The 27,018-nt window shown below is 41.6% G+C and overlaps 1 protein-coding gene across 2 annotated transcripts; it reads left to right on the top strand.

Annotated features, from left to right (window-relative positions):
• Positions 1-1,999: 1,999 nt before the first annotated feature.
• On the top strand, positions 2,000-25,592 carry LOC120736229 (BTB/POZ domain-containing protein 10-like). 2 transcript variants are annotated; one of them, XM_040036229.1, is made up of 8 exons: positions 2,000-2,179; positions 12,657-12,898; positions 12,985-13,288; positions 13,566-13,668; positions 16,695-16,815; positions 19,817-20,014; positions 20,341-20,451; positions 23,776-25,592. In XM_040036229.1, exons 2-8 carry the CDS (start codon positions 12,718-12,720, stop codon positions 24,228-24,230), a joined length of 1,473 nt encoding a protein of 490 aa, XP_039892163.1. In that variant the 5' UTR covers positions 2,000-2,179; positions 12,657-12,717; the 3' UTR covers positions 24,231-25,592. The 2 variants fall into 2 exon arrangements, with proteins under 2 accessions (XP_039892163.1, XP_039892156.1); XM_040036222.1 differs by lacking the exon at positions 2,000-2,179 and adding an exon at positions 4,512-7,146.
• Positions 25,593-27,018: the final 1,426 nt, after the last annotated feature.

Below are 27,018 nucleotides of genomic sequence, written 5' to 3'. Positions count from 1 at the left end.
ATCCAAATGTTGCTGCTATTGTTGTGAGGCGCACGGGAGTCAGACAAAAAAGGTCACTTCAGATGTGAACTAATAGATCTGGATGGCTCACAGAAATAGAGAAAAAACAAAAGAGAAGCATGCTAAATTGAGAATGTGGAGAGAAGTTTGAACTGAAGCTTGGGAATGTGTAGTTTTGGACCCTGAAACAAGACCCTCTGTGTAGTCCCACTACCATCATCTTATTACAATAAGTAACTTCATAACACGATTCTGTGCCAGTTAGAAAAATTGCACTGTCACAGTCACATAGATAAAATGTCTCCAGGCGCAAAATCCCTGTGCATAAAAGTAGTTAATGGATTTGCAATATACCAACAATGCAGGCATTCTGACAAAAGTTTGTGCGTGTAAAATAAGTGTGTGGGTATTTGGGGTCAAAAGCATTTATTTGCTCTCGTATGACAAAAGTGAAAGCCTGGAGTTCAGAGGAGGTGTTGTCATTCCTCTTCTGCCCCCTCCACGAGCTAGAGGTGTGACATCAACAGCAACAATGAAGGCAGCTCATCAATGGCAGGAGCCCGAGGATATAAAAAGGAACTTGGGGAGTCCTGGTCTAATCATAACTGATAGGAGCGGACCACCAAAGCAGGCGGACTCACTTTACAACACAGGTAAGTTCATCTTGGGCTATACTTGGGCTAAAACGGAGGCCCACTAAGGCTTGAATCTAATTGAGGTTGTTAGTTGTGTAAGCTTTATTGTAATATATTAGCATTTATACATTAATACATTAATAAAATTAATATATGTTAAGATAGAGGATGCAGTGGTTTCAAGGTAGATTACATTTTAAAATAAATTGACACTTTTAAGACTAAAGGTCAGATATTTTTTTCATTTCAGGCAGTTTTAAAAAAAATATTGAAGTTTTGTTCTTTTTGTATTTTTTTGTTTTTAACAGGTAATCAAAATGGGAAAAACTGACTATAAGATTCTACTTATTTCACTCTGCCTTTTACACTTCTCCGTTCACTGTCAAGGACGACCACTAAGGTAATCCTCACAGATCATTTAAGATGATTTTTTTTCACCATAACAAGTTCATCACTATTAGATCCTAGCAATATCACATATCTGTGCACAGTAAAAGGACGGTGAGTGAGGTCCAGTTCATGCACAACCTCGGAGAGCACAAGCAGGTGCAGGAGCGCCGGGAGTGGCTGCAGATGAGACTCCGGGGTATCCACACGGCAGGGGCCCGGAACAGCAGTCGGGAGACGGCGGGCCGGAGGAGGAGAAGGTGGCCGCTGCGTCTGGAGGAGCTGGACGAGCTGAGCGATCTGACTTCTGATGAGATCCAGCACGCTTTGAACGTTTTGGACGAGCTCCTCAAGTCAGAATGAGTTTAGATTTTTTTTTTTTTTAATTGTTATTATTATATGACCGCAGCAACATTTCCAGAACCCTGTTCACGGTGCAAAACTTGAGGCTACTTTGTAGATTCTTGTTTCTTTTATAAGTGTTAGCCTGCCTTTACTGTCAGTGTGCATTTTTACTCTATTTATTTAGACTGATTTTATTTATTAAACTGATATTTATGAATTTTCTTTGGATTAGGCAAAGCTTCCCTGTTGTGCGTGCGCTTTTATATGACAGGTGGTGTTGTAGGCCACTCATAAAAACGACTTCTACATCTTGAAGGAGATAAAACTTTGGACCAAATGTGTCGTGTTTTTAATTTCATATATTTTTACATGTATAAATTAATTTATATGATTGCATTGCAGGTTTGCGCGCTGTTTACTTTACTTTTGACCCCAAAGCCAAAATAAATAAGTACGCTGCAATGCACTTCAAAAATATAAAAAATATAGTTTAAATGACTTTAGTAAGAAGTATGACACTAATGAAGTGGAATAAACGGAATAAAATATTTAAATGTCATGTCATTGTTGTAATTCTTATTATGTGCAGTGTGCGCCTGTGTCAGCACGCTGAACTGTTTTCTCGCGATATTCCACGCTAACTCCGCTCACCCAAACCAAAACAAAGAGTCCTCAAGCTAACAGTAGTTTGTCTACAGGGGGTTTTCTTACAAAAACGCTCGTCTTTTTCTGCCTCTCCAATCTTCGGTTAAAGGTGCAGCGGGCTGTTTAAGCAACTGTCACGACTACAAATCGGAATGTAACGCAAAAAGGTAACGGGGAGCTTTTATAAACTCCTTTTTCTGGTAGCAGTTAGCTCCTAGCAGTCAGGAGATGCTGTAAGCGCTAACTTAATAGGCTAACCTGGTTTCTTATAATTTTATCAGATTACGCAGCTCAACTAAAGTTAACCAACTTAATTTGATATTAACTCAACTCTTTGCTGAGCTGGAGCTGCACTTTGTGTTTAGTGTAGTTCTGTTAAGTGTCAAAACTCTGTAGTGGGTGGTTGTTTGTAGTTGCTGTAAAATAAGAAGCTAATGTGATAATTCACCATTATGTGATATGAAAGCAGGGTACATTGCAATCCATATGGACAGACAGGTGATGTAATGGTTAATCCCAGCTTGAGTGAGTGAATATTTGTGAAATAGTGTGATGGCTCCACTACTTCTGGATCCATAAATTTATTACTGAGCTGGGAGTTGACCTTTGCAAAAACAGCTAATTTTCCCGTAGATGAGGAGGCGGTAGTGCTGTTGTTAATGCAAGGAAGGCTGTCTATATTGATTTTTGCTGTTGTCCAGATCTTTGTGGAATGGTCTTATCAGTGCGTGATGGTGAGAGTTATTATAAGTGCGCTTTGAAGCTTATCCTGGAGGTTAATGAACTGTGTCTTGTTGCCGTGACAGCAGAATAGGATGCTAAGGATAAGGGTGAGATCTTGTTGCAGGCTAAAACCTTTATGGATTAGCTATATACACTGCTCCAAAAAATTAAGGGAACACTGGATCATCACAGTATAACACAAAGTCAGCTCATGGATCACATAAATCATTGTGAAACTATTTAACCTGCTTTTTGTGCAGATGAAAGTGACAACAGGTCAAACAGGAGAGGCAACAACAAGACAACCCCTGTTAAAGGGAATAGCCACAGACCTTTGCTCCCTTCATATCTTTCCTGACTGTTTTTTTTTCTCGAGTTTTGATTTTTACTAGTGTCCTTGTCAGTGCTAAGACCGTGAGAGTATACCTAGGTATACTGATGAAACGGTCGACGTAAAAATTTAACACGGTGTCAAACACAAACATGCATCATCATCCGTTCAGTCTCATATGTACCGATTTGTGTGCATGTAGACTGAATTTAGTATTTACGCCCACATTTGGAGGATGCAGGAATTAATTATTTTGTTGCTCATATCAGAGAACACAGTTCAGCTAAGACCGGTGATTTTAAAAAAAATAAAATGTAGTTAATTTTATTAATTGACATTACAGACAACTTGGTTTGGGGTTTGTCGGTAAGTGTCCAGGACTAGGTTTCAAAAAGATTTCTCCTGACCACTACTCATGCGAGGGCCTTCAGCTGGGTCCGAATTTTCTCCAGGACACATGTCAGATTGACTACTTTTTCTTTTCAAATATTTATCTATTGCTATTACACACTGCGTCGTCTCACAGCATCACTATTATGTAATTAGTGTTGATGTTTCTGTGATCTTGCACTTTTCCAGCTTGAAAGCTGCTGAGAGACAACAAGGTTTTGTCCCCCTTTGCTACTCATATCAATGCAGCGGTAACTCTTAGAGAGACCAGGGTCTTGTCTTTGTTTGAATGGTGTCCGTAGGTGAGTATGTGGAAGTAGTTAAAGTTGAAAGATGTGTAAGTTGAATGAAGATTTGAAGATTCTCCCACTGAAATACATTATAAATTATTGTTGAATAAAGTTTAATAATTGAAAAAGTATAAAAGTTAAAAGTAAGACAAATACAAGCACACGTGTCCAAAAGAAGTTCACAGGCTAGAGTCAAATGTCAATCATAAATATTCCACCCCTGTAATATTCTTAGCTTTGTAATTCTTTGTCAATATTCTTGATATTTATAATTGAGCGATTTTTATATATTAGTACTATTTCTTAAATTTGTAAATTCTGTAACATATTGTAATGTTTAAATAGTTTAGTCTGTTACTGTTACTGTCTCGGAGCAACTGTAACCCACATATTTTCCGTAGGGATTAATAAAGTATTCTGATTCTGATTTATTTAGAGCAGGTAGTTGTACTGCCCTCTAGTGGAAGAGAATGTAATTGTTCTGCCCCTTACTCACGCCGATGGCTTAGAGCAGCGGTCCCCAACCCCAGTCCGCGAGAGTTGAGGCTCGGGTGTGAAATTAATGGTTTCCGGGTTTTATCGGTTTTTATCATTTTTTTTAAAATAGTTTTTATCGTTAACTCGCTTTCCCTGGGTCTTTTCCCGTGTGTTATGAATAAATCTTTTTTGGGGGGGGGTACCGGTACTGGTTTTATTTTGTTGTATTTATCCACGACACCTTAAAGGCCGGTCCATGAAAATATTGTCGGACATAAACCGGTCCGTGGCGCAAAAAGGGTTGGAGACCGCTGTTATAGAGTACTAATCAGGTGGAACCAGATAACCTTCCACGGCACGTGATCATTTCTCACTGCACACCTATGTGCCGCTGCACAGTGGTTGAGAAACACTGCTTTAAAACTCAGCTTTCTTGGTTGCGATGGTGACGTGTTGAACTTTCTGCACAAAATATCTGCTGACTCACAGAACAAACGTGGCAAGTTGTGTTCACAAACATGAGCAAATAATTTTAAGTAGTGCAGCTGGCAATCCATGTACAAGGTACATGTTGTTGACATTTAGTCTTCTCCACCTTAATTCTTCATGCTACAGATTCAACAAAGTACTGGAAACATTCCTCAGACTTTGATAAATGCTGCCATATCATACACTCTAGGAAGCTTGGAAAGAAAAGCGAATGGACTTCTTTATGTTTTTTAAAGACTTAGATTACCATGACCTGGGTGACTCTTTACAGACATGTCATATTTACAGTTGTTGCAGATTTGTCAGTTGTGCTTCACTGACCATGGAGGCCATTTGTGTACAGTGAACTCACTGTCATGTTTAAGAAACCCCTTTGATGAATTTCATGAACATGGTCAACAACAGTATTCAGGTAAGCTGCGGTATTTTAACAATACACAGGACTATGGTCCCCAAAGTGTGCCAAGAAAATATCCCAGCAGAGGCCTGATCCACTGATACAAGGCAGATTGGATCCATGCTTTAATTTTGTTTACATCAAATTTTGACTATGCTGCCCAAATCCTGCAGCAAAAATTAAGCCTCAGTTTGCTGTCTTAGCTGACAGGAGTGGCACACATTGTGATCCTCTACCACTCTATCCCATCTGCTTTAAGGTTTGATGTGTTGTGCATTCAGAGATGCTTTTTAGCATACCTGGGCTGTAATGAGTGATTATTTGAATTACCGTTGCCTTCACTGGAAAGTTTCTCTTTTTCAGTCCATTCTCCGTTAAACCTGGAGATGGTTGGGTGAAAAAAATCCCAGTAGATCAACAGCTTTTGAAATACTCAGACCAGCCCGTCTGGCACTGATAACCTCTAAATCAACACCAACAAAGTCTTAATCACCTTTCTTACCATTCTCATTCTTGGTTTCAAGTTTAACTGTTTTTTACCATGTCTGCATGTGATTGGATGATTAGATGTTTGTGTTAACGAGCAGCTAAACAGGTGTACCAAATGAAATGGCCAGTGAGTGTATGTTTTCTTGACATTTCCTCAACTCAAATATTATCTGACCACCATGTTAAGAATATTTAAAAAGGTTATGCAAGACTCGAAAAAAAATTTGTTGCCAGGTTGCTGAAAGTTCAAGAGTTACGAATTGGGTATAAAGAAATTAGCATTTGTAGTATGCAGCACTTAAGTAGGTGTAATGCCTTAGACATCTAGCTGAAGATAGAAGTAGGCTGTGTTGAACAGTCAGTGCCCATGAAATGCAAGATTTAAAAAAAATGTATGTGTAAAATGTAGTAATAATTACAAAAGTAGCTCCATGTCTTAGTGGTCCTATCTAAAGAGATTTTTAACCCATTTACAAGGCACAATAAACAAGTTTTCCCCCACAGGAAATATATTAGGCAAAAAGAAATGGAGGAATAAGAGATAAAAAGACAACAATAAATAAGCAAAATACAAGAATATCCAGTTATAAAACGCCTGGGGACTAAACTTACCAAATCAAGAAACAAAGCGAGGAGATAAAATATATTGCTTTCAGATGCAAGTCCAGGGTTTCTGCTGTTTCAGTAGTTCAGCATTCAGCACAGTGAGGGAGATTCTGCTAATGATATTGTTATCCAGGAATTCATCCTGTTTGTTCTTCAGTCACTTCAAACTGGAAGTTGTTGAAGGCACAAAAAAAAAAAAGGAAAAAAAAGCGTATTAATGCATTTTTATTTCATGCGAAGGGTTAAGTATAAAAGAGGCTGTGTTATCTCTGCATTTCATCTTCATCAAACTAGGATCCAGAGCCTATGAAATTTGAAGAATTAATCTCATTTGCGGTTTTTCAAATATATTTATGAGGAATGGGAAACTGGAGGATTTCCGTTTTATTAGATAATATCACAGTTTTGAAAATAATTTTTAAAGTTCAGTAACCTTCTGGATAAGCCAGGGTAAATTTTCTTTACGATATAATGTCAAACAAATAAATCGTTGTAATTGTTGTGCGCAAAGAAAGAACGGCTTAAAAGCAAACCAAGAAAAAATAAAAATACACGGAGCCCTGAGAAGTGGCAACTTACGAGGATCACGTGAAGGCAGCACCGCTCTGATTCAGCGAAGCACGCGGCCATTCACAGTTTAAGGTCCCTCCGGTGACTCTGAATGACTAGCCCGAGCGAGTCTTCCCCCCCTCGCCATCCAGACACGTTAAACGCTTTTGGTGGATTTTTATTTGTGTTTTTCTTTCTTAAACCAGCGAGTTAAGTCTGGCCTGAGTGTGTGCGTGTGAAACGATGCTGATGAAGTTGGAAAGTAATGAGCGAGGATGCTGAAGCTGCCGGCAAGCCCGCTTTGTTCGGAGGAGCGCAAGGCTTTTGTGCCGCTGTCATCCCGCAGCTCGTTCCCTGCTGCTTTGTCTTCACTTGGCCCTCTGATACCGAGCGGTAGGTGCACGTCGGCTTTCAAAGCACCGAGGCTTTTCAGCTCTGTCATTGTGTTACATGTGTTAGTGCTCTGCTCTCGGTATGCCTCCCTGTCATGAAAAGAATTATAATAGTGGTCCAAAAAGGAAGAACAGTGACAGGAGGTTTATCCTTGATGGGACTCTGTGGAGTGTGTGATGATATAATGATATTTATGGTAGTCTCACATCCACTCATCCTGGGCAAGGGGTGGCATTTATATCCTTGTTATGAATGGTAATTCCCATTTTTATGCCTTTTTAATTAATTGTCCTTTTGTTGGATTTATTTTGTACAGGGCAGCTTCCCTGCCTTCGCCCATCAGTAGTGTCAGCTGCCCCTAAATAATAGATTGGACCCTCACCACTTGGGGCTCTCACCTCATGCTTTTAATAGACTGCCAGGACGCCATGCATCGTTGCCTGTCTTACTGTGTCTTAGATGGGTTGCTGACTTGCATTAAAACTGCACACACAGAACCAATGTACCTCTTGAGATGAATAAGAAAGTAGAAATGGTGGTATAGGAGGGGGGAGGGAGGGGTGTCCAGTAGCAGGAAATTAGACAAGTGAAATGTTAGCCCCGTCTGTGTGAAATCGTGGCTTCTGTAGACTTGCATTGCCATGTGAAAGATGAGAGGATCTGCCTGCCCTGAGTGAAGTATTGCCTTCTCAGTTCCTTTGTTCCCTCCACTCTGCTGGTGTGGCTGCTGGCTGGCAGCCTGTTTGGCTGCAAGACCCGCTTTTATTCTTAATTTCCCATTTCGGCCAAGCATTAGAATCCCATTGGAGATTCATGCTGTGTCAGGCACTGGTGTAAATACATATATTACATAATCAGCCACATCTTGCCAGAACTCTTAACTGTGGTGTTTTTGAAAAGGAGACTTCATTATTAATGAGCGTGTCATGAGTCGAGGTATGCTGTGTTGGATGACGGGCCGGGCTGCTGCTCTCTGTATGAAAAATGGTGTTTTTCACATTTCAGCAATGGTCAGTGCCCGCTTTGTGTGTGCGCCTGTCGTACGGTTCACCTGAAGACACTGAACCTGAAGCAGACATTGGTGTTTTTGTGTGTGTGTGTGCACCCGTTTCTCCTTTTGCTCAGCTACTATGGTGACCCTTCCCTTCAAGGACACTGGCGGAGTCTGCAGCTCTGTATTAATACGGAAATTATTATTCATTTTTGTTTCCACTTTGATGTCTGAGAGGTTATCCTGCTTGAGAAGTTAACTATCTCCATGTGCATGGCTTTAAAAAAATGTTTTTATTTTAGACACGCTAAATTTGTAGAAATTTGTGTGCAAACAGTTGAGCTTTTTGCTTCACAAGACTGATGGGTTGCCGTCAGGTAAAATGAATAAATGACCTTGAATCGCCATAGAGGCAATTCATGGTGATGGTCTGTCGCTGCATTGCTTTTTTTTTTTAATTTATCAGTTTGCTTGTCTTCTGACATTATGGTCTACCCTCCCGCTGACCCAGCCAGACAGTTAACCAATTAACCACTCAATCAGTCTGTCAGCCAGCCGGTCAACCCGTCTGACCAGCAGCAGCAAGCCGGCTGTCCGGCACGCTGAGATCTCAGCCGGCATCCAGGGAGCCTTTTCTAATTACCAGCCTTTGAGGCTCTGCCAAAACATGCAAAACCTGTTTAGTGGGCATGGTGCAGGGAAATAAAGTTCAGTTCTGCTGTGTTATTGAACAGCTTACTTAACCCTTGGTTCTAGAATAAAGCCCAGTGATTTTCCTCACTTAGTGTCTTGTTAAAAACACAAAGTGCTGTCATTATTTGAATTATCCTAGATGTATATAAAACCATCCAAAGGGCGACAGTACTTGGAGTGTGCAGTCCTCCACTCTGGGTTGATGACAAATCCCTGGTGGCACTCCCGAGTTATAGTTATAGAGTTGCTATATCTAACAGTCTGGGGTATACAAAGTATCCAGAAATGCCACAGTGCACTTTTTAAAGGTTGTAATTTCAGGTGGAAAGGAAACGAGGCAAGAGACGTTACTATTCACAGCTTTCCTGTGGAGAAAACTTCCAAAAGATGGATTTCTCTCCTGGTGTATTCACTCGACTAAAAGAGCTCACACCACAAATGCTGTTGTTTGTTTTGTTTTACGCAAAGACTAAAACCAAATAAAGCACAGATATTGAAGTACTGCTGCCTGTGACCATAAATCAAAACTATTGTAATGTAAAGTTTGGATGGGTTTTAATAGCAAAAATACTGTAGACATTTATTCCAAAATTAGATTTCTTTTTCCTTTTTTTGTGCTTTACTGCCACCTTTTCATGGTTGTAGTGTGTTATGTCATATCAAGGGTGAAAAAATGTCCCCACAAACAATTTCATTTAAGAATAATGATTATTTGAATGTTCAAACACATTCACATCCTAAATAAAAGTATCCCATATTGTGGCAGTGGATGCTAGTTACTATAAGTAGACACTCTCACCTCTTCTCTGTTATCATCTTTATTTTGATGTACAGTTTGAGTGATGCCCTAAATGTTGTCCTCCTCGATGTTCAAGTTCAAATTGAAAAGACTGAACAGAAGACATGTTAGAAATCCAGACCAGACGCTTTTTAGTGTATGTTAATGTAACAACTTATATGTGTTGTCATTGTCAGAGTTGAAGCCACTTTTACAGGATCTTGTCTTTTTTATGGAAGAAGTCAGCCTGTTTCTTCCATTTTATGTCTCTCTGATGATATCACCTCCAGTAGACGGTCATCATCATATTTCACAGCGACTCCTCTCGGGAGACCCAGCTCTCTTCATTACTGAGACCTGGATTTGTTTCTGCCTTATAAGCTCAGTGCTATTGATCAAAGAGCCAGCTGTACTGTCGCAGTGGATCTATAATGGGTGCATTCATCAACACATCTAACAGAGTTATCAATCAGTAATAACTAAATAATGATTTAATTATCAGAACCTTTGGTAGTGCAGTACTGTGTTAGCAACTGTTTGGTTACATTTTTGTACACTTCAGTGATTTGTCAACCTTTAGGTTCTGGACTGTTATTAGGCTAAAGACATTCATGTATTTTATAGTCCTTTTCAAGTTTTCTTTCAAACAAATAAATAATTGAGTCAGATTAATCAATACTGTCATTAACCGTTTGGTACAGACCTGTGTTGATAGTAAATGTAGTGATATAATTATCACACAGCTATCCAAGCAGATTTTATGTTCCCTATTCATCCTATTCGTCTGATTGTAACTACATTATATGACTTCAGTGTACTGCACCTTTATTCTGTGTAAGCTCATTTTAGCTCCATCTTTTTATTTTGGGAATCTCCTAAGGCAGCTTTGTATGATTCACAGTTCAAACGAATCCATATTTGTTGATCCTGGGTTAAAATTAACAGAATGTACTGACGGCATCTGAATTTTAGTATTTTTTGGGGAAGAATGTGGAGAAAATTGATGTTCACATCTCTAAGATCTGGTTGAAGGGGACATGTTAAACTAGTGTCCAGCTCATATAATAGCTTTGCATGATTAACAGTTCAAAATAATGATAGAGTGAGAAATCCCTGCTCTGTGACATCACAAAGATTCACGAGCAGATAAAATGTCTGAAACAGTGTTTAGAACAATCTGAACCTGAGCTTTGGGCTCCTGGGGATTGTTTTGTACCTTTTTGAAACTTTGTCAGTGTTTAATATGAGCACCTATATATGTAAAAGTATAGATAATGCTTTACATTTGGTATTTGTCATGTAGTTTAACATGACTGAAGATCCGTTTTTGCAAGTATTTCTCTTTCAGTCTTAAAACAATGAAAGCCTGAAGCCAATAATGGAAGCGAGTTGCTTTTCGCTTGAGTGTGCGTGCCTGCTTCTGCATTTCTCGAGTGCATTAATGCACGCAGGAGCTTGTGTGTTTAACTCCTTTCTGAAATGGAGGGCAGATGTTGTAAGAGCTCTCTCAGGGCTGCTTGTCTGTCTCTGGAAAAAACACTCAAGGAAGCATCGCTCACTCCGAAGCAAGGTGGATCGGTCGTTACCTATCTGTCAAAAACCTGTGAAAAACCAGCTTGTGGAGCAAATAAACAATCAAGACGATTTCTCTTTGTTGTCCTGTAGCCAAGTGAGTTCGTCTCACTCAGATTGTTTCACATGGATACACCCTCTAATTGATGCTGATGTAGTGTGTGCCTGTAGCTGAAGGCTGAGGTCGGTGGTGCTCACAGTTTGGTGCAGTTGTGTTTCTGCAGCACTTAGGGCCTGTTGGGGTTCACGCGAGTTGACTGCAGACTTTTCTCGTCCCGCGGCTCGGCATGTAAAAAACTACTCTTTTGCTCCTCGAGCGATTTCTGCACGACAGTGTGAATGAGTCTAGAGAGGATGCAGTCGACGCACAGAGTAATGTGCCTCGCCGCTCCATGAAGTCACGCATCAGTACTTTGGGTTTCTGTGCGATCATTAGTGCCGTCCCACTTGGACTCGAAGCTTTGAGCACATCAAACCTGAATGGCTGCTTTGAATGAGTTTCTAAAGTGATGCTTTAAATATAAAAACCTTTATGGAGTTGCTCGATTATCTACTCACTGTTCAGCTCCATGAAGTATAAGACGATGAGAAGCTGTCAGATATGAGGTGTTTTTCTAGAGCTACAGACACAGTTAACGAAACGCTTAATATATGTATATATATGGGATAAACATTTTAGAGATTGGTATACTTTAAAGTTTTGCGACCTAATAATTAATACCAAATCTTCTTATATTTTCCGTTTTGCTCTAATGAAATGATGCTAGTTGCTCTAAATATTAAGGAATAAATGAGAAGGGCAGATGAAGGTCATCATTGCAGCGGACAAACAAAGTAATGCAATTTCTGACTTGTATTGATTCCACTCTTAATTTATGAGAACCAGTATTTGGCAGTTGCTCTCATTAAATTAAAAAAACCTGTTTAATCTTTGCAATCATGGATTTCCATAAGACAGTAAAGAAATGCAGGATTATGCTGATTTTATGTATATAAAAGCCACAGAAGTGATAGAGATAAAGATACGGAGCCAAACAATAATAGCCTTAATTAGTCTAAAAGTATATGGGCATTTATTGGCTTCACCTGGAGAAGGTTGTAGGTCTTAATCTGAAACTGGCTTATATTAGAGTCAGGACTCGAGGTCTAATCTCACCTGGTTAATTAGTGTACGAGTCAGTCTTTGTGTTGATGCACTTTCTCGGTCATTTACATGTTACTGCATTACACTATTAGCGCATAACTCGACATGTTCTGCATCCATTTCATATTAAAAGCACTGCAGGGTTTTATGTACCTTACACAGCTGTAGCTAGTTGACCTGACATGTATAACTGTAGGAGGCATCAAGTGTTCTTAAAAAATCTCTGTTAATCTTCTCTGGTTTCATTCTACTGCATCCTATTACTATTTATTTTTAATAATCTAACTTTACGAGATGTGCGTCATTGTGATTTCCTCCCATCTCTTCACAAGTGAGCAGTGTGGTGTGTCAGCGTTGGACTGCAACCACCAGCAGCGGCCGGAGGTCAGGACCATGAGTCTGTACGGGGGCGGTGCCAGTGGCGGTACGAGAGAAAGAGGAGGAGGAGCAGAACATTACCGGGAACAGCAGCGGCGGCGCTCCAGCGATCGTTCACGCGACTCCTCCCATGAGCGGGGAGAGAGCCAGTTGACGCCTTGCATCAGGAATGTTACTTCTCCCACTCGGCAGCACGGTGAGGAGGATAAAGGTGCTTGTTGTAGATGGTAAAAGCAGGCCAAATATTCTCTGCATTAATCGTCCACATTTCTCCATCCATAGACCGGGAACGTGGCGAAGGAGGCTCATCATCCAGGTCCTCCAGCCCACGTCCACCCAGGGTTTCTCTTCCCCATTCCCACGTAGGACACATACCTCGTTCCCTGGCTTCCCCTGGAGGTGACCACCACTCCAAAACTTTGAGCCAAGGATCCTCTGATATGATCTACATCTATGACCTGAGCAGTAAAGAAGGACATCGCAGTGGGCTGAGACTGGGAGAAAGAGTAACACTCATTGTGGACAACACACGATTTGTGGTGGATCCTGCTATTTTCACAGCTCAGCCTAACACCATGCTGGGCAGGTAATTGTCCAGACCACATCAGAGCACATTAACTTTTAAGTTTCATTTTTTTAACAACAAAAATAAGTATTGAGGTAGTCACTCTGAAAATCAGACGACGGGCAAAAAAAGAAGTTATCTGTTAGATTATAACTGCATAGAGATAACACAGGCCAGGTATATCATCAGCAGCTTATGCATTTTAATGAACACAAAGCATGGCAGTACAGATAGATGGTCATTTATCTGTTCAGCCGTTGTTTGCAGTCATTAAAAAAAACCTGCCGTGTATTTTCAGGATGTTCGGTTCTGGGCGGGACAACAATTTCACTCGGCCCAATGAAAAAGGAGAGTTTGAGGTGGCAGATGGTATCAGCTCCACTGTCTTCAGAGCCATCCTGGTGAGAAAGGATGTACACTGTGTCTGTGTGTCGGTCACTTTCTGTGTAATCCTCTCATTAGTGTTCGCTTCACTGTCATTTCTTTCCCTGACTTTGTCTCAGACTTTTCCATTTCCCCTCTATTAACCACAGACCCAATGAGTGTCTTCTCTTGTATTCTCTGTGTGATTATTTCGGCATATTCATTCTTTTTTGTAACCTTTCTCTCTCTTTTTCCATCCTGTGTTTGGGGCCCAGAACCTCTCTGAAAACGTTGGATTATTTGCATGAGCTAAAAAGGTTTTAAACTCTCGTTTATTATGGTTATCATAGGTCCTAAAATAAATATGTAGTTACCCACACAGGGATTGCAATTACAGAAGCAGCAAAGTACCTCAAACAAGCTGATGTTGTATCCTAAAGACACAACATCAGCTCTTTTTATTCTAAGAAGCACGGCTCATTGAGGAAAGTTGGGGTCGTATATCTGCTGAGAATATTTGCAGTCTCAGTAAAGTGTCTGTTTCTGGTGGGATCCTATAGTTACAGTCAGACCTGTATGCCACATGCTGGCATATTCTAGTGGGTTGCAGAGGATAAGAAGCTGATGGGAGTTTATTTAAAATTGAAGCTCTTCTTCCATCTGTTCATATGATGTGGGCTAAATAGAAGCACCCGTACATTGCATTGCAGTTCAGTCATATCCACCTATCCTGGTATAGTCTTGCTAAGATTTTGGGGGCTTTTGCTGCAATTCAGCAACTCTTGCGAATGATTTATGGTCCTACATTTGTGTCCCTTTTAGAGAGGGATTGTGTGACGGAGACATTCAGTCCTCCAAAATGCTAGAAGCGGGTGGCCTGACAGCAGGGACTTTATCCACAGGTAGAATGCTGGTTGGCTTAAAATTGACTTGAACAGTAGAGAGTAGAGTAGAAAAAGATGAAGATGAGAAGCATTAAAAATCGCCACAGTGGACATTTTCATCTGTTTTAACACTCCGCTTCACTACAAAGAATTTCTTTGTATATTATGATTTTTATAATCACCACATACATGAACAAGAATATTACCATATTACTGCTTGTTCCACGTATTTTTCACACACTGCACCTATAAACTACCAGCACAATACCACACCATGCACTTTAGTCCCCACACTTGCTGTCTGCTTCTTCATTCTGTAGCCCATCACCAGGTAACAGGGATAACAGTTTAACACGCTCACACTCAGAGGTAGATTCATGTGAAAGTCCTATGTGCAGTTGTACTAGGTGAGTTTTAGTATCACTAAAATGTCAATTTGTGCCGTCTAAAGACGTCTAATACAAATTAAAGTTGAGGCATTGCAGTTAAATGTAGAGAGAGGAACTAAATGCTTCCTGCTCTTTCCTCTAACATAGATTATTACTCTTTTGTCATTTGTTTTGCCCGAAGAAAGAAAGAATCACTTTAATTAAATACTGCAGAATTTAAATTGTGCCAGGTGCAGCAGAGTACTTCCGGTGAGGATGCAAAAATACATCAGCCAAGTGTCTTGTCGCATATCAGCTGCTAAGCAACTAGTAAATAAGGTGACATTTACCGGTGTCACTGTCCCTCATTTATCTGCTTTTGTCATAAAAGTTTTGCAGTGGCTAAGTGTAGAAAAATAACACATATCAGTTTTTAGGTATTTATCAAGTCAGATTTTATACCCTTAAATTCTTTTCTGCTAAAAGAAAACTGAAGGGGAGAATTATTACAGCGTGACACGTCGACGGCCGTAATTAAAAGCAAAACTGATAAAGAAGGAGCGGGAGGTAGGATTTTTTTGTATGCACCAATTGACAACTAACCCCCAACATGAAAAAAAAAAAACTGTCAGTATAAACTATTGCAAAAGCACTCAACACGTCGAGAACCCACAGCCCCTCGGGGCATGCTTTGATGGGAGAAGCTGGCTTATAATGCTAATACTGTGCGAACAAGCTGAAAACAAAGATCCCTTCTGAAAGAAACTTGGCCAGCTTTAAAAGGTGAATCTGACCCAGAGGCTGCAGGACTGTCTGGTTTGCTGGATCGTGTAAAAGTGTCTCGTAAGGCCGTGAAGGAAACTTTTATGTTAGTGGAGCTTTTTACAGAGGGGAAAAAACTGCAGGTGTCACGCTACATGTTTTTATCTGAGAGTACAACGGAAAGAGGAACTGCTGGTGAAAATAATGTGAGATAACGTAAAGACTGTTATGCACAGATACGAATACAGTTGTGGTTTGAAATGTTTGGTATGTGTTACAGCATACTGCTGCTTCTTTTTCCTGGAATATTTAATGTCCAGCTGAAAGAGCACCCAGTGCACAGACCGCAGTGAACATGCTCGTTCATTAATGCTGATTTCATCTGTTCATAGCAAAATAATCATTAGCACAACAGCAGCCTGAGGAGAGGAAATATTCTGAAAGCCGTCCAAGTTGTCTGCTTCCAAAAGTGTTTGTGGCAGGTGTAAAATGTTATGTGTTTGCCTCTTCTCTTTGGGAGAGCATTAGTAACAACGGGCGAAAAGCTGCTCGATTGTGGTCGTGGTATAATGGATTTTGGCAAAAGCCTGCATGTCTGTGGGAATTACACAAGGAGACATGAGGCAGAGCAGGAAATGAGATGTGCCAGAACTTTCTGTCCTGTGTGCCCCGAGTGTCTCCTCTCTTTCTTTTTCTCCCCATCAGTAGAAAGTCTCCTGGGTAACAGCCACCGTGAGGGTGCACAGGGACAGACAGAGGATGGAAAGTGGGGCAGGGAGGGAGGCTGACGTCGGAAGCTTTTACTTTCATCACCCTTCACCCTTTCTCCTCTAAGCCTCTCTCTCCTCTGTGACGTTGCTTTTTACTTTCATCTCCACTCGCTCGCTCGCTCTCCATCCCTCCCCCCTCTCCTCATCCTCTCTTTCGCTCTCTCTCAGCAGCAGCAGCATTAATAATGGCGCCTTGTTTTTTCTCCCTTGCTCATGTGCGTGCATGAACATCCACCGCTCCGTCCGTTTATGTGTGCGATCGCGCCGCTGAAAATGGCAGGATTACTACAAGTCGGGGATAATCCGCTGCCCTGACGGCGTTTCCATTCCCGAGCTGAGGGAGGCATGTGACTACCTCTGTATCTCCTTCAACTACAGCACCATCAAATGCAGAGACCTCAGTGAGTATCTAAATGGCTAGCTGTTGATTTACTGCATGCACACTGATGTAGTTCCTCCTTCTGTCAGTGCACAGTTTGGTGAGTGTGTTGGTTTTTTACTTCTTTTGTTTTTTAATGGGAAAAAGTACACGTCTCTGCATGTTGCATGGGTACAGGCAGTTACTTCAGGAAGAGGAAAGCAATAATTTCACACTAACAGGCTGGATATTGTTCACTGTCCTTTACTGAAGCCATCAGTTGAATGTGGAGCAGATTATGCGATTGATTTATTGAGAAAAAGAAAGAGCTGAAATAACATTGTTTGCTTAAATTTATTGCACAGCTACATTGTACTGGTTTGTGACAATGCTGCGTGTGATGGACGTTTGTTGTTGTTGTCGTTGTGCATGGCTGTGCCTCTTGTTTGTGTGTCTGAGTGTGTGGGAGGAGTGGCTTCAGCGCGCAGCCTGCTGCTTGCTGCTGCTCTATGCTGAGCTCTAAAGTAGGTCATGATTAGCTGTGAGATTCAGTGCTTGTTATGCAGGCACATAACAAGCCAAAGCTGGTAAAGTTAATTAATCCACAACAGGATGGGATTTTTTTTATTCTACTTTTTAGAGTTCTTTTTTTCAGTCAGCATGTCTCTGATTTCAATTGATTGCTGTTCCAGGTAGAAACACCAGGGATGTACTGATATATCAGCTCAGTATCAGAATACCCTGTTCAGTGATACTGGCAAATAAGATTACATTTACCGATGTCACTGGCTGATATTTATCTTTTGTGTCACAGTACAGCTTACAAATATTAATTAATAAACCTTAAATCTTAATAAACATTAAGTAAATACAACCACAGGTGAGCAACAACACATGACAAGATGATTGGCTGGTGTGAGGGGGAGGAGTCAGAGATTAATAATAACTAATGATTAAATGCAGAGTGGTGCATGAACACATGGTGAGTGAAAGGGGACACCCTATCCAGCCCTGACGGTATACTTTATCAAAAAGGAAAGTTTGGATTAAAAGTAAAAAGGGTGCCTGTCTCTTGAATCCAAACTGGGAGCTGGTTCCACAAAAAGAAGCTGACGGCTCTGCCTCCCATTCTACTTGTATACACGCTAGGATCCACAAGTAAGCCCACAGTCTGAGAGAGACTTAATTAGTTAACTAAGAAGGTAAGCAGCAGCCAGGTGCTGCTAATCAAATGCACTTGATTAACTGACCATCAGCAAGTGTGAGCACTTTTGAAAAGTTAGAAGTTTAAAATCATCATCAAAGATCTTAGAACAGCAACTGTTGCTGCCATGATGTCAGTCTGGGAAAGGTTATAAGGCCATTTCTAATGATTTCAAAGTCCACCGTTATGCACTGAGAAAGATTCTCCTCAAGTGGAAAACATTCAGGACAGTTGCAGTTCTTCCCAGGAGTGGATGCCACAGGAAATTCATCCCAAGGTCAGATGGCACAATGCTTAGAGAAACTGCAAAAATCCCAAGAGCTCAGGCTCTACAAGCCTCAGTTAGCTTGTTAAATGTTCAATGTTAAAGTTCATGACAGTATAATAAAAAAGACTGAACAAGGAAAGGTTGTTAGGAGAAAGCCTCTCCTCTCTGAAAAGAAAAGGGCTGCACAGTTTAGATAAAGTTGCATCTGAGCAAACCTCTACTGGAACAATCTCCTTCAAAGCAACGACACCAAAGTTGAGATGTTCAGCATTAATGCACCGTGCCACATGTGGTGAAAATCAAACACGGCATATCAGCACAAACATCTCGTATCAACTCGCAGCACAGCGTTGGAGGTCTATGCTTTGGGCCTGTTTTGCAGCCACACTGAGGCGTGTTTTATAGTCAAATGTGAGGGCATCTGTCTGAGAGCTAAAGCTTGCGGTGGAACCTTAAGAAAGCCGTGCATAAACAAATGCCCGCAAATCTCAATGAACTGAAGCAGCATTGTAACGAAGAGTGAGCCACAATTCCTCCACAACACTCTGGGAGACTGATAAAGACATTCAGTGAACGATTAAATCAAATTAGAGCAGGGCGATATGACCGAAAATATTTATCACGATATACATTTGAAAATTTGCGATAACGACATAACTGACGATATAATTGACACGAGACAAAATACTTGCCTACGATAGCCGTAATGCTCCGACAATCCATCAAGTGGTGCGGGTTCGTAGCTTAGCAAAGTCGTACTAAAACATTTGACAGATTTTCGAGCGCCGTGTACCACATAAAATTGTTTCGAGGTCAGTAAACACAACCAGAGTTCATACCTGTCGATTTTCAGAAAAATCAAAGGATTGATTTTAAGTGTGCCGTATTTTCTAAAAAACACAGTAATGACGACGGCCCGCTAGCATGCGCTACCAAAAATAGTGCTTTGTTGTGTATCTGACGGACGAAAGCCAAACCAGTTCCACACCACTGAAGTTGCAGCATTTTTACAAACCAATTCTGGTTCATCCGTTTCATTCAACGATCCGCTTTCGCTCTTCTCATTCTCCGTTGCCGCCATGTGCGTATGAAAGCAAAGGCACTCTGCATGTGCGTTTTACACATATTCTATCGCGATATTTCATTTTCTTATCGTTGCCGAACATTATACCGGTATTACCGTGAACGGTATGATATGGTCCAGCCCGATTTCCAATTATTCCTGCTAAAGGTTGAATCATGTGGTGCCTCCACCACCACCTAAAGCTTCTAGTCTTCCTTAGAAATAACTTCTGTGGACACAAACTGCATTTTCAGAACTGTTAGTCAAATTTGATTAAAAAAACAACCCACAGTTAAAAGGCTCCTCCATATGCTTCTATTCAGGATTATCTGAGTGTCTCGACTGTTTCTATTATTAATCCAATACAATAACAAGTTTGATACAGATAGTCGTTCATGTGGGGTAATTAAAGTCTTCTACTTGCTTTGATTAGAGCAAGAATCACAGCTCAGTATCGTTTCTGGCTTCTGCTTTCTGTCCACAATGACGTCTGGTCTGTTCGTCCTCAGGCGCCCTGATGCATGAGCTGTCCAATGATGGAGCTCGGCGTCAATTTGAGTTTTACCTCGAGGAAATGGTTCTGCCTCTGATGGTGGCCAGCGCCCAGAGCGGAGAGAGGGAATGTCACGTGGTGGTGCTGACTGACGACGATGTGGTGGACTGGGATGAAGAGTACCCACCGCAGATGGGAGAGGAGTACTCGCAGAGTAAGATTTCATAGTGAACCCTGCTGCTCCACTGATCTGGTTTGTTTGCCTCATAACTGGGTGACAGTAATCTGATGGAAGCCGTGCTCCACTTTACAGAAACCAGGCTAAGGTGCCTCGGTGTGTGAAAGCAGGCCACAGTGGCACGAACACTTCCTGCAGCTCCCGCTTACTTTCTGTTTGTGTGGCTTTTTCTTGTTCACCTTTTAAATGTCTCAGATAGGGCAGGAAAGTCGTGCATTTGGAGAGTTGTCGGTTTTGCTTCATATTTTAATGCACTGACTTCACATTAGTTCGATTTTGAATGTATCTCTTGTCTTCCGCAGTCATCTACAGCACCAAACTTTACCGCTTCTTCAAGTACATCGAGAACAGAGACGTGGCCAAGTCGGTGCTGAAGGACAGAGGACTGAAAAAGATCCGACTGGGAATTGAAGGTACACCACAAAGGGTTTTTTTGTTACTCGTGGCTTTCAGAATAGTTTTTGTCTTCAAATGCAGTCTGGTCCTTGAATGTCTAAAGCCGATGTAAAATATTTTGTAAAAGTAATTGCTTTCAAAGATGATGTCACAAAGAGTCCTTATCAGCTTCCTACAGACTGCTTTTTTTCATAGCCAGGCTGGCACAGGCACAGCTCTGCTCAGCCTTTAGCTCCCAGTGGCAACCAGGACTAAAACCATCACAGATGTATCATTAAGTGCAGCAGCTTAGAATCATTTAGGTAATTTAACTCAATCAATGATGCGGTTCTGTTGGCTTCATCGGTTGGCGACCTCCGGCTTGCACTGGAGCGGTCGTGGCCGAGTTTGAAGCAACGGGAATGAGAATCAGCTCTGAGGTGTGGATATCTCAGGGTATTCAACGTTTCAATAGTAAAACTGTACCAGTATGTCTGAGACATAAAGTCACAAACTAGGTTTGGCACGTTGGATGTTCAGTCTGCTTTGTGACAGATCGCTGGAACCCAAGGCACAAGAACAACATAGCCCCACACGGTGCTGTGACCCTTATTCCCCAAATGCACTTACAGGGTTCCCGGCTCATCTTTTAGTTCAGTGCCAGAATCATTGCTAATAAGTGACCTCAGTTTTTCCACCTTGATCACAACTTTTTATCATCACATGACAGGTTCTATAAACAAACAAGTTAGCAGTGGAGTTCCTCAGGGGCCTATGATGGGCCCAGTATTTTTCACCCTATACCTGTTTCCCTTGAGTTTCAAAATAAAATTAAATTGGTGAGCTCTTGTCTATTCCGGGTGGTTTGGGAAAATAAATTAGAAGTATTTAGCTGAAGTGTATTTTATTTGTGTTTAGTTCTTTTTTTAACTTTTAAGATTATTGTGATTTTGAAATATAAAAATAAAATTATATCTTATTATTTTTTCATCGCTCAAAATAAGCGTCACACTCGCGGAAACCGGTGTACCCACCGAAACGCCGTGCATTTATCGAGACTTTCGACCCCAGGTAGGCCAGTTATGGATCTTCGAATCCACATTATGTCGGCAGCTGTTCTCCACCGTGAACTATGTTAAAAACAAACACCGCTCACGCCTCACAGATGACAGCTTACAGTCCTGCATAAAGATGAAAGCCCCGATTTGCAGAGGCTGTGCGCAGAGGTTCGGGACCATAAGTCTTATTGTAAACTTATCACGGCAGACTCGACGATGTTTCCATGAACATGCTTTTCAGCATCTCTTTATTGACCACTTTTCACACACGATTGCTTTCCGCTCACAGCCCGACACACCAACACAACAGCATAGATAGCACAGACTTTAAGGCGGCGAGGCATGATTGCGGTTGCCGCTCAGGTGCGTCCGACTCCCCTGCAGCGGCACTGCAGACCACGCCCCGCCACACAGGTAAAATACATATTTAGGCAGAATTTTGCAAATATCTATTTTATTTTAGCAGCATAGTGCTTTTTTTCCAATTAGTTTTTAAAAGTCAGGTCAAGGCTCCAAAAGCCCAAAGGCGATAATGAGGGTGGCGGCTCACAGTTTTTGTTTGCTACATGGATCATTTTAGTTCAGCTGGGTGTCTTTCCTTTTGTTCTATTTCTTTAAAAGTTCAAAATGTGTTAATTACATAAATAAAATGTAATTTTCTCTGTAGCACTTCATGGATTTCATAAGCAACACACCTTAGTTGCTCTGTGGATTCTTTTAAAAAGCAGTTAAAAACTTTTCTGTTCAAACAAGCCTTTTGTTGATCTACGTATTTTATATTCTTTACATTATTTACATTTGATCTTTTACATTGTGTATAATGTCTATTGATTGTATTGTTTATTTTAATTTTGTGTACAGCGCTTTGTGTTAATAAATAAACTTTACTTACTTACTTTAGTTGTTCACACAAAGCATAAAGGTAAAAAAAACCAATATATACAGTGTTATCTTCATTTTAGATTTCAAAAAGTATTTGCGGCTCCCAGTGTTTTCTTTTGCGTGGAAACCGGGTCCAAGTGGCTCTTTGGGTGTAAAAGGTTGCAGACCCCTGCCCTAGTTCTTCTCTATGTTTAGACCACATTGGTGTCTACCGTCTCCTAATACAAGTGACTTGGTGAGGTCATGTCTGTGTGAGGAGAGGATGGAATGAATTCATTTAGGAGACATCAGTCACCTTCCTGATGATGCTTTATGATGGACCGCTATCTAATCGTCATAAGCAGCATAAAAGTCTGCAGAGTACTTCAGCTCACATTACAGTACTTGTCATGATGGCTTGTTATGCTTGCTCTAACTCTGGTAGTTCAGAAGGAAGTTGCTCTCCGATGCATCCTTTGGAGTATAAATGTTAGCTAGTACTCCGCTATGTAAGAATCACTCTATTTACCAAGCTAAAAAACACAACAGCAAACCTGGAAGGAAAAACAGTTGTAGGTCATGGAAACAGTTTCACAGGAACAAACGGGAGCGTTCCTGCGGGCCTGCAGAGGGACGTTTTTACCCACACTACACACAGTAAATGATGTTGTTTAACAGGTTGTTAAAATCTAAAAGGCCGAATCTGAGGCAAGAATTTCCACAACAACAGTAAAATGCCAGTAAATGTGGCTTTCATTACATGACTTTTAGGAAAATGTTAAATACAAGCTCTAGCTTCATGCTAAAACTCTCAGTAACACTCGCCTCTATGCGTGAAGCCAAGTAACACTTTCTTCTGGCATGTCTCAAAGCTGGAGCTCGAAAAGAATCAGGGCCACACATCCCACATTTTTTTCAATTATCAGTAATTAACAATATCCAAGTTGAATTTTTTTTGTAAAATATAGGTTAGTTTGATGCCATCAGCAGAGTCTTGTTGGTTTATTTTCCCATCATATTATATTAACTCAAACACCATTTGACTCAAACACTGTTTGAGTCAAATGGTGAATCTCACAGAGTCATTAGTTATAGTTCAGCTGCTTAGTTTGGATTCGGGAGGCAGACAGCCTCTACTTTTAAGATTTGGCTTAAAACGTAACTTTTTGATAAAACATAGTTGGGGTTGGATCGGGTGACTGAGTCCTCGCTTAGTTACACTGCTCTAAGCTCAGACTGCTGGAGGAGGCTACCCATGATGGTTTTATACCAATAACAGTATGTCATTAACTTGTGTGCACTTGCACCTGTAGTGAGTAGTTGTTTCTCCTCATCCTCCAACCAATAGATGCTGTTAGTGCGTATCTGTCTGCAAGCTATTTTGCAACCCAGCTCCACTCGAGCTTGTTTTGTCCCGACTACATATTGTTCCTTCCTTCCCAGGATACCCGACCTACAAAGAGAAGGTGAAGCGACGACCTGGAGGCCGTCCAGAAGTCATCTACAACTACGTGCAGCGCCCCTTCATCAGGATGTCCTGGGAGAAGGAGGAAGGCAAGAGTCGGCATGTGGACTTTCAGTGCGTCAAGTCCAAGTCGACCACCAACCTGGCAGCGGCGGCCGCAGACATTCCGCAGGACCAGCTGGTGGTCATGCACCCTCCCGGGCCGCAGGTGGACGAGCTGGACACTCTCCCCCAGCAGGTGGTGCTGGGGCCGGCGTCTGAGAGCAGTGCAGCCCCCCAGCCAGCACAGGCCTACGAGGGCCTGAACCAGCAGGCTCAGGACGGCTCGGGCCCGGCCGCACACAGCAACCAGCAGCAGCACAGCAGCGGCAGCCAGACTCAGGCCACTTACCGCTACGAGCCGGACCCCGACATGCCGTCACCCTCTGCATGAGACGGTTTGCTACACACTCCCCCCCCCTCCACCTCTGTGTTCACACCTCCAGCAACAAATGCTTTCACCTTCACCAACAAGGCTTCTTGCATTCTCATCACAGCTGCACACATGTTACCACCTAATGAAGCACACACACGTGTGATTGGCCTTTAGCAGCCAGCAAGCGCACAAAGTTGTAGAGTTTAAGCGGCGTGTTGCTTTCAGTGTGAGCACAGACTTTTCCAGTGTCTCCTCCACCACCACCTCTTCCTCCTGAGTGGCAAAACACCAGTTTGCCTTGTGTTGCACCTCTGCTGCAGCTGCTTTCAGTCCACACGGCGTCCGAATGAATGAGAACTAGAAGCACATCAGCAAACCTCCCCTCCCAGCTCTGTTTACTCTTTTATTTGTCAACCAAAGGAGAGTTTAGTGGACCTTTGTGTACACGTGAGGAAAGATCTGTTTTACATGTGTGAATGCTGAGTGCTGTGTGTGTGTTGTAGAATACTGTACCTCACTGGGAAAGTGGATTTCAGTGCCTCTGCATATTTCTGTGGGGGGGGGGGCAATAATTTGATGTGAAGATGGACTCTTTTTCTTGTGTCACAACGTTTCACACAACATACATGTGTTTACTTCAGAGGGGTGCACTACAGAGCGGGTTCAGCATTGCCAGACTTTGAGTTAGCTGATTCGACAGTAATTAAAACCCCAGTATCCCAGAGATGACGGTAATAATGGTGGTTATAAGTTTTCTCTGTCAACACAGATTTTCTGCACGCTTCCATAAAACCAGGTGTTTGATGTGGCTTTTTACTCTTCTTCCTCACAAATCTGATCGAGTGCCATATATCTCACTCTGAGATATTATAAAGAGGGGATAAATAGTGTGTGTGTATAAGTAATATAAATAAAACAGCAGAAGGCAACACTGCTGTGGATTAATAAATTAGAACTCAGCATGCTCGATGTGCTGCTGTTTATTTGGACAGCTGGATATCAGAGCTATGAAACTGTGTCATGCACAGTTTGCAGAGCTGTAGCTTTACGGCGGGACTTGATGGTATGCTCTGCAAACAGAAATGTGCCACTTGCAACAGATTTTAAACCAAAACTCTGAATATAATTTGCTCCGGATCAGATTATATGATCATCACCTGTTAACTGAAGACTGATTTTCGTTTTGCAGTGCACCCCTCTGATAAGTTAGGTGTTAGTTTAAGTCTTGTTTATTTTCTGCTCCACTCCTGAGTCTTGACCGAGGTGCTCTGAAACTCTGCACAGATCCATCATCACTGCTGCGAGCACACAGGATGTCAGAAAAGATGCTGAACACGTTTTTTGGTTTGTTTTTTTTAAATAAATGCTATTTACAACACCTTCAAGAATCACAGTCGCTTTCTTATTTAAGCTGTTTTCTTCATGTCTCAGAATTAATGAGGTCTTGGAAACATTCCTCAGATTTTGGTCCATGTTGACATGAAAGCATCGTGCAGCTGCTGCAGATTTATACTGTCAGTCTCCTGCTCCACCACATCCCAAAGGTGCTCTATTGGTCCGAGATCTCATCACTGATGGACTTTGGAGTAAAGAACTCTCTTTCATATTCAACAAACCAGTTTGAGGCGATTTGAGCTTTTTGTGGTGACACGGTGTGTCTAGGGGTGCAACGATATTCGTATCGATATTGAACCGTTCGATACAGTGCTTTCGGTTCGGTACGCATATGTATCGAACAATACAACATTTGTAATTTATTTTATCAATTTTCCTTCTGACGATGCTGTCTGTGTTGAGCGCTCAGTGAATCTGTGTTCGACTACTCCGCCTAGGCTGCACTGTCGAGCGCAGATCCACTGAGCGCTCAACACAGACAGCATAGTCAGAAGGAAGAGAGCAGGGCAAGCTAGCGAGACAGAAGTTAAGCTCTACTTGCAACATTCAGATCTGGCGTTTGGAATTATTTTGGTTTTCATGTGACATATGACCCTGAAGGTAAGCGAGTCATGGACTAAAGTAAAACAGTATGTTGGATGTGCCATGCAATGCTCAATTACATTGGTGTGAACTAGTATGTTAGCACAGTTAGCTCGTTAACGTGTTTGCCGTCTAGCCCCATGCACGGAGCGATCGGCGGTAGCTCGTTAACGGAGATTTGCCGTGTTGTGGCGTTAAGGTCATTTCAACGAGATTAACCTGAAAGCACTAGTGGGAACACAACGAATATGACTGCACATTTACGCCGACATCATCCTAGTGCAAAGACAAGTGGAAGCAGACAAAAAAAAGCAAGCATGCTACTAACTTTAGCCGAGTCATTTAGACAGCTGTTAGCACATGATTCTCCTTATGCTGCTGAGAATATAGCCCAGAAGAAGCGGATAGTATAGCTTTTATTTTGGAAAGAGCCATTTCTCTGTAATAAACTCTCTTTTCCAAAGATGAGTGATTCCTCAATCAGATACAGGGCTCGCAATATCGCTAGCCCGACGTCCCGGAGCTAGCGATTTTTTCAGTCGGGCTACCAAAATCTCTCTTCCCTGCCCGTCGGGCTATTGTAGGAAAAATATATGTCAATGCTTTTGCATTCTTTCAGAAATGTAGCTGGGTAATTATGTCATTGGCATCGGTGAGCCACTGTCAATATGTGACATATTGAAATCGCGTTTGAATTTGCGCTTGTTTTTTTGCTTTCACTTTGCAATCGTGGGAACTGTGTATAGAGAGCGACAGCACTGATCTGTGAGTGATGATAATTTGTGCACCAATTCCTCTGACATCGCCTTATCAATCGTTAGCTTACTAT

The sequence above is a fragment of the Simochromis diagramma genome, unplaced genomic scaffold (genome assembly GCF_900408965.1).
Source record: "Simochromis diagramma unplaced genomic scaffold, fSimDia1.1 OVJJ01000333.1, whole genome shotgun sequence".
NCBI lineage: Eukaryota > Metazoa > Chordata > Actinopteri > Cichliformes > Cichlidae > Simochromis > Simochromis diagramma.
The sequence above is the reverse complement of the archived record's forward strand: the minus strand, read 5'-3'. Positions and strand labels throughout refer to the sequence as shown.

Bases quoted from the DNA above. Each gene is read 5' to 3' on its own strand.
- LOC120736229 (XM_040036222.1), top strand. From the start codon at position 7,019: ATGAGCGAGGATGCTGAAGCTGCCGGCAAGCCCGCTTTGTTCGGAGGA. The intron at 7,147-12,656 runs GTAGGTGCACGT...TCTCTTCACAAG, and splicing joins TGGCCCTCTGATACCGAGCG to TGAGCAGTGTGGTGTGTCAG. The intron at 13,669-16,694 runs GTGAGAAAGGAT...TGAAAATGGCAG, and splicing joins CTGTCTTCAGAGCCATCCTG to GATTACTACAAGTCGGGGAT.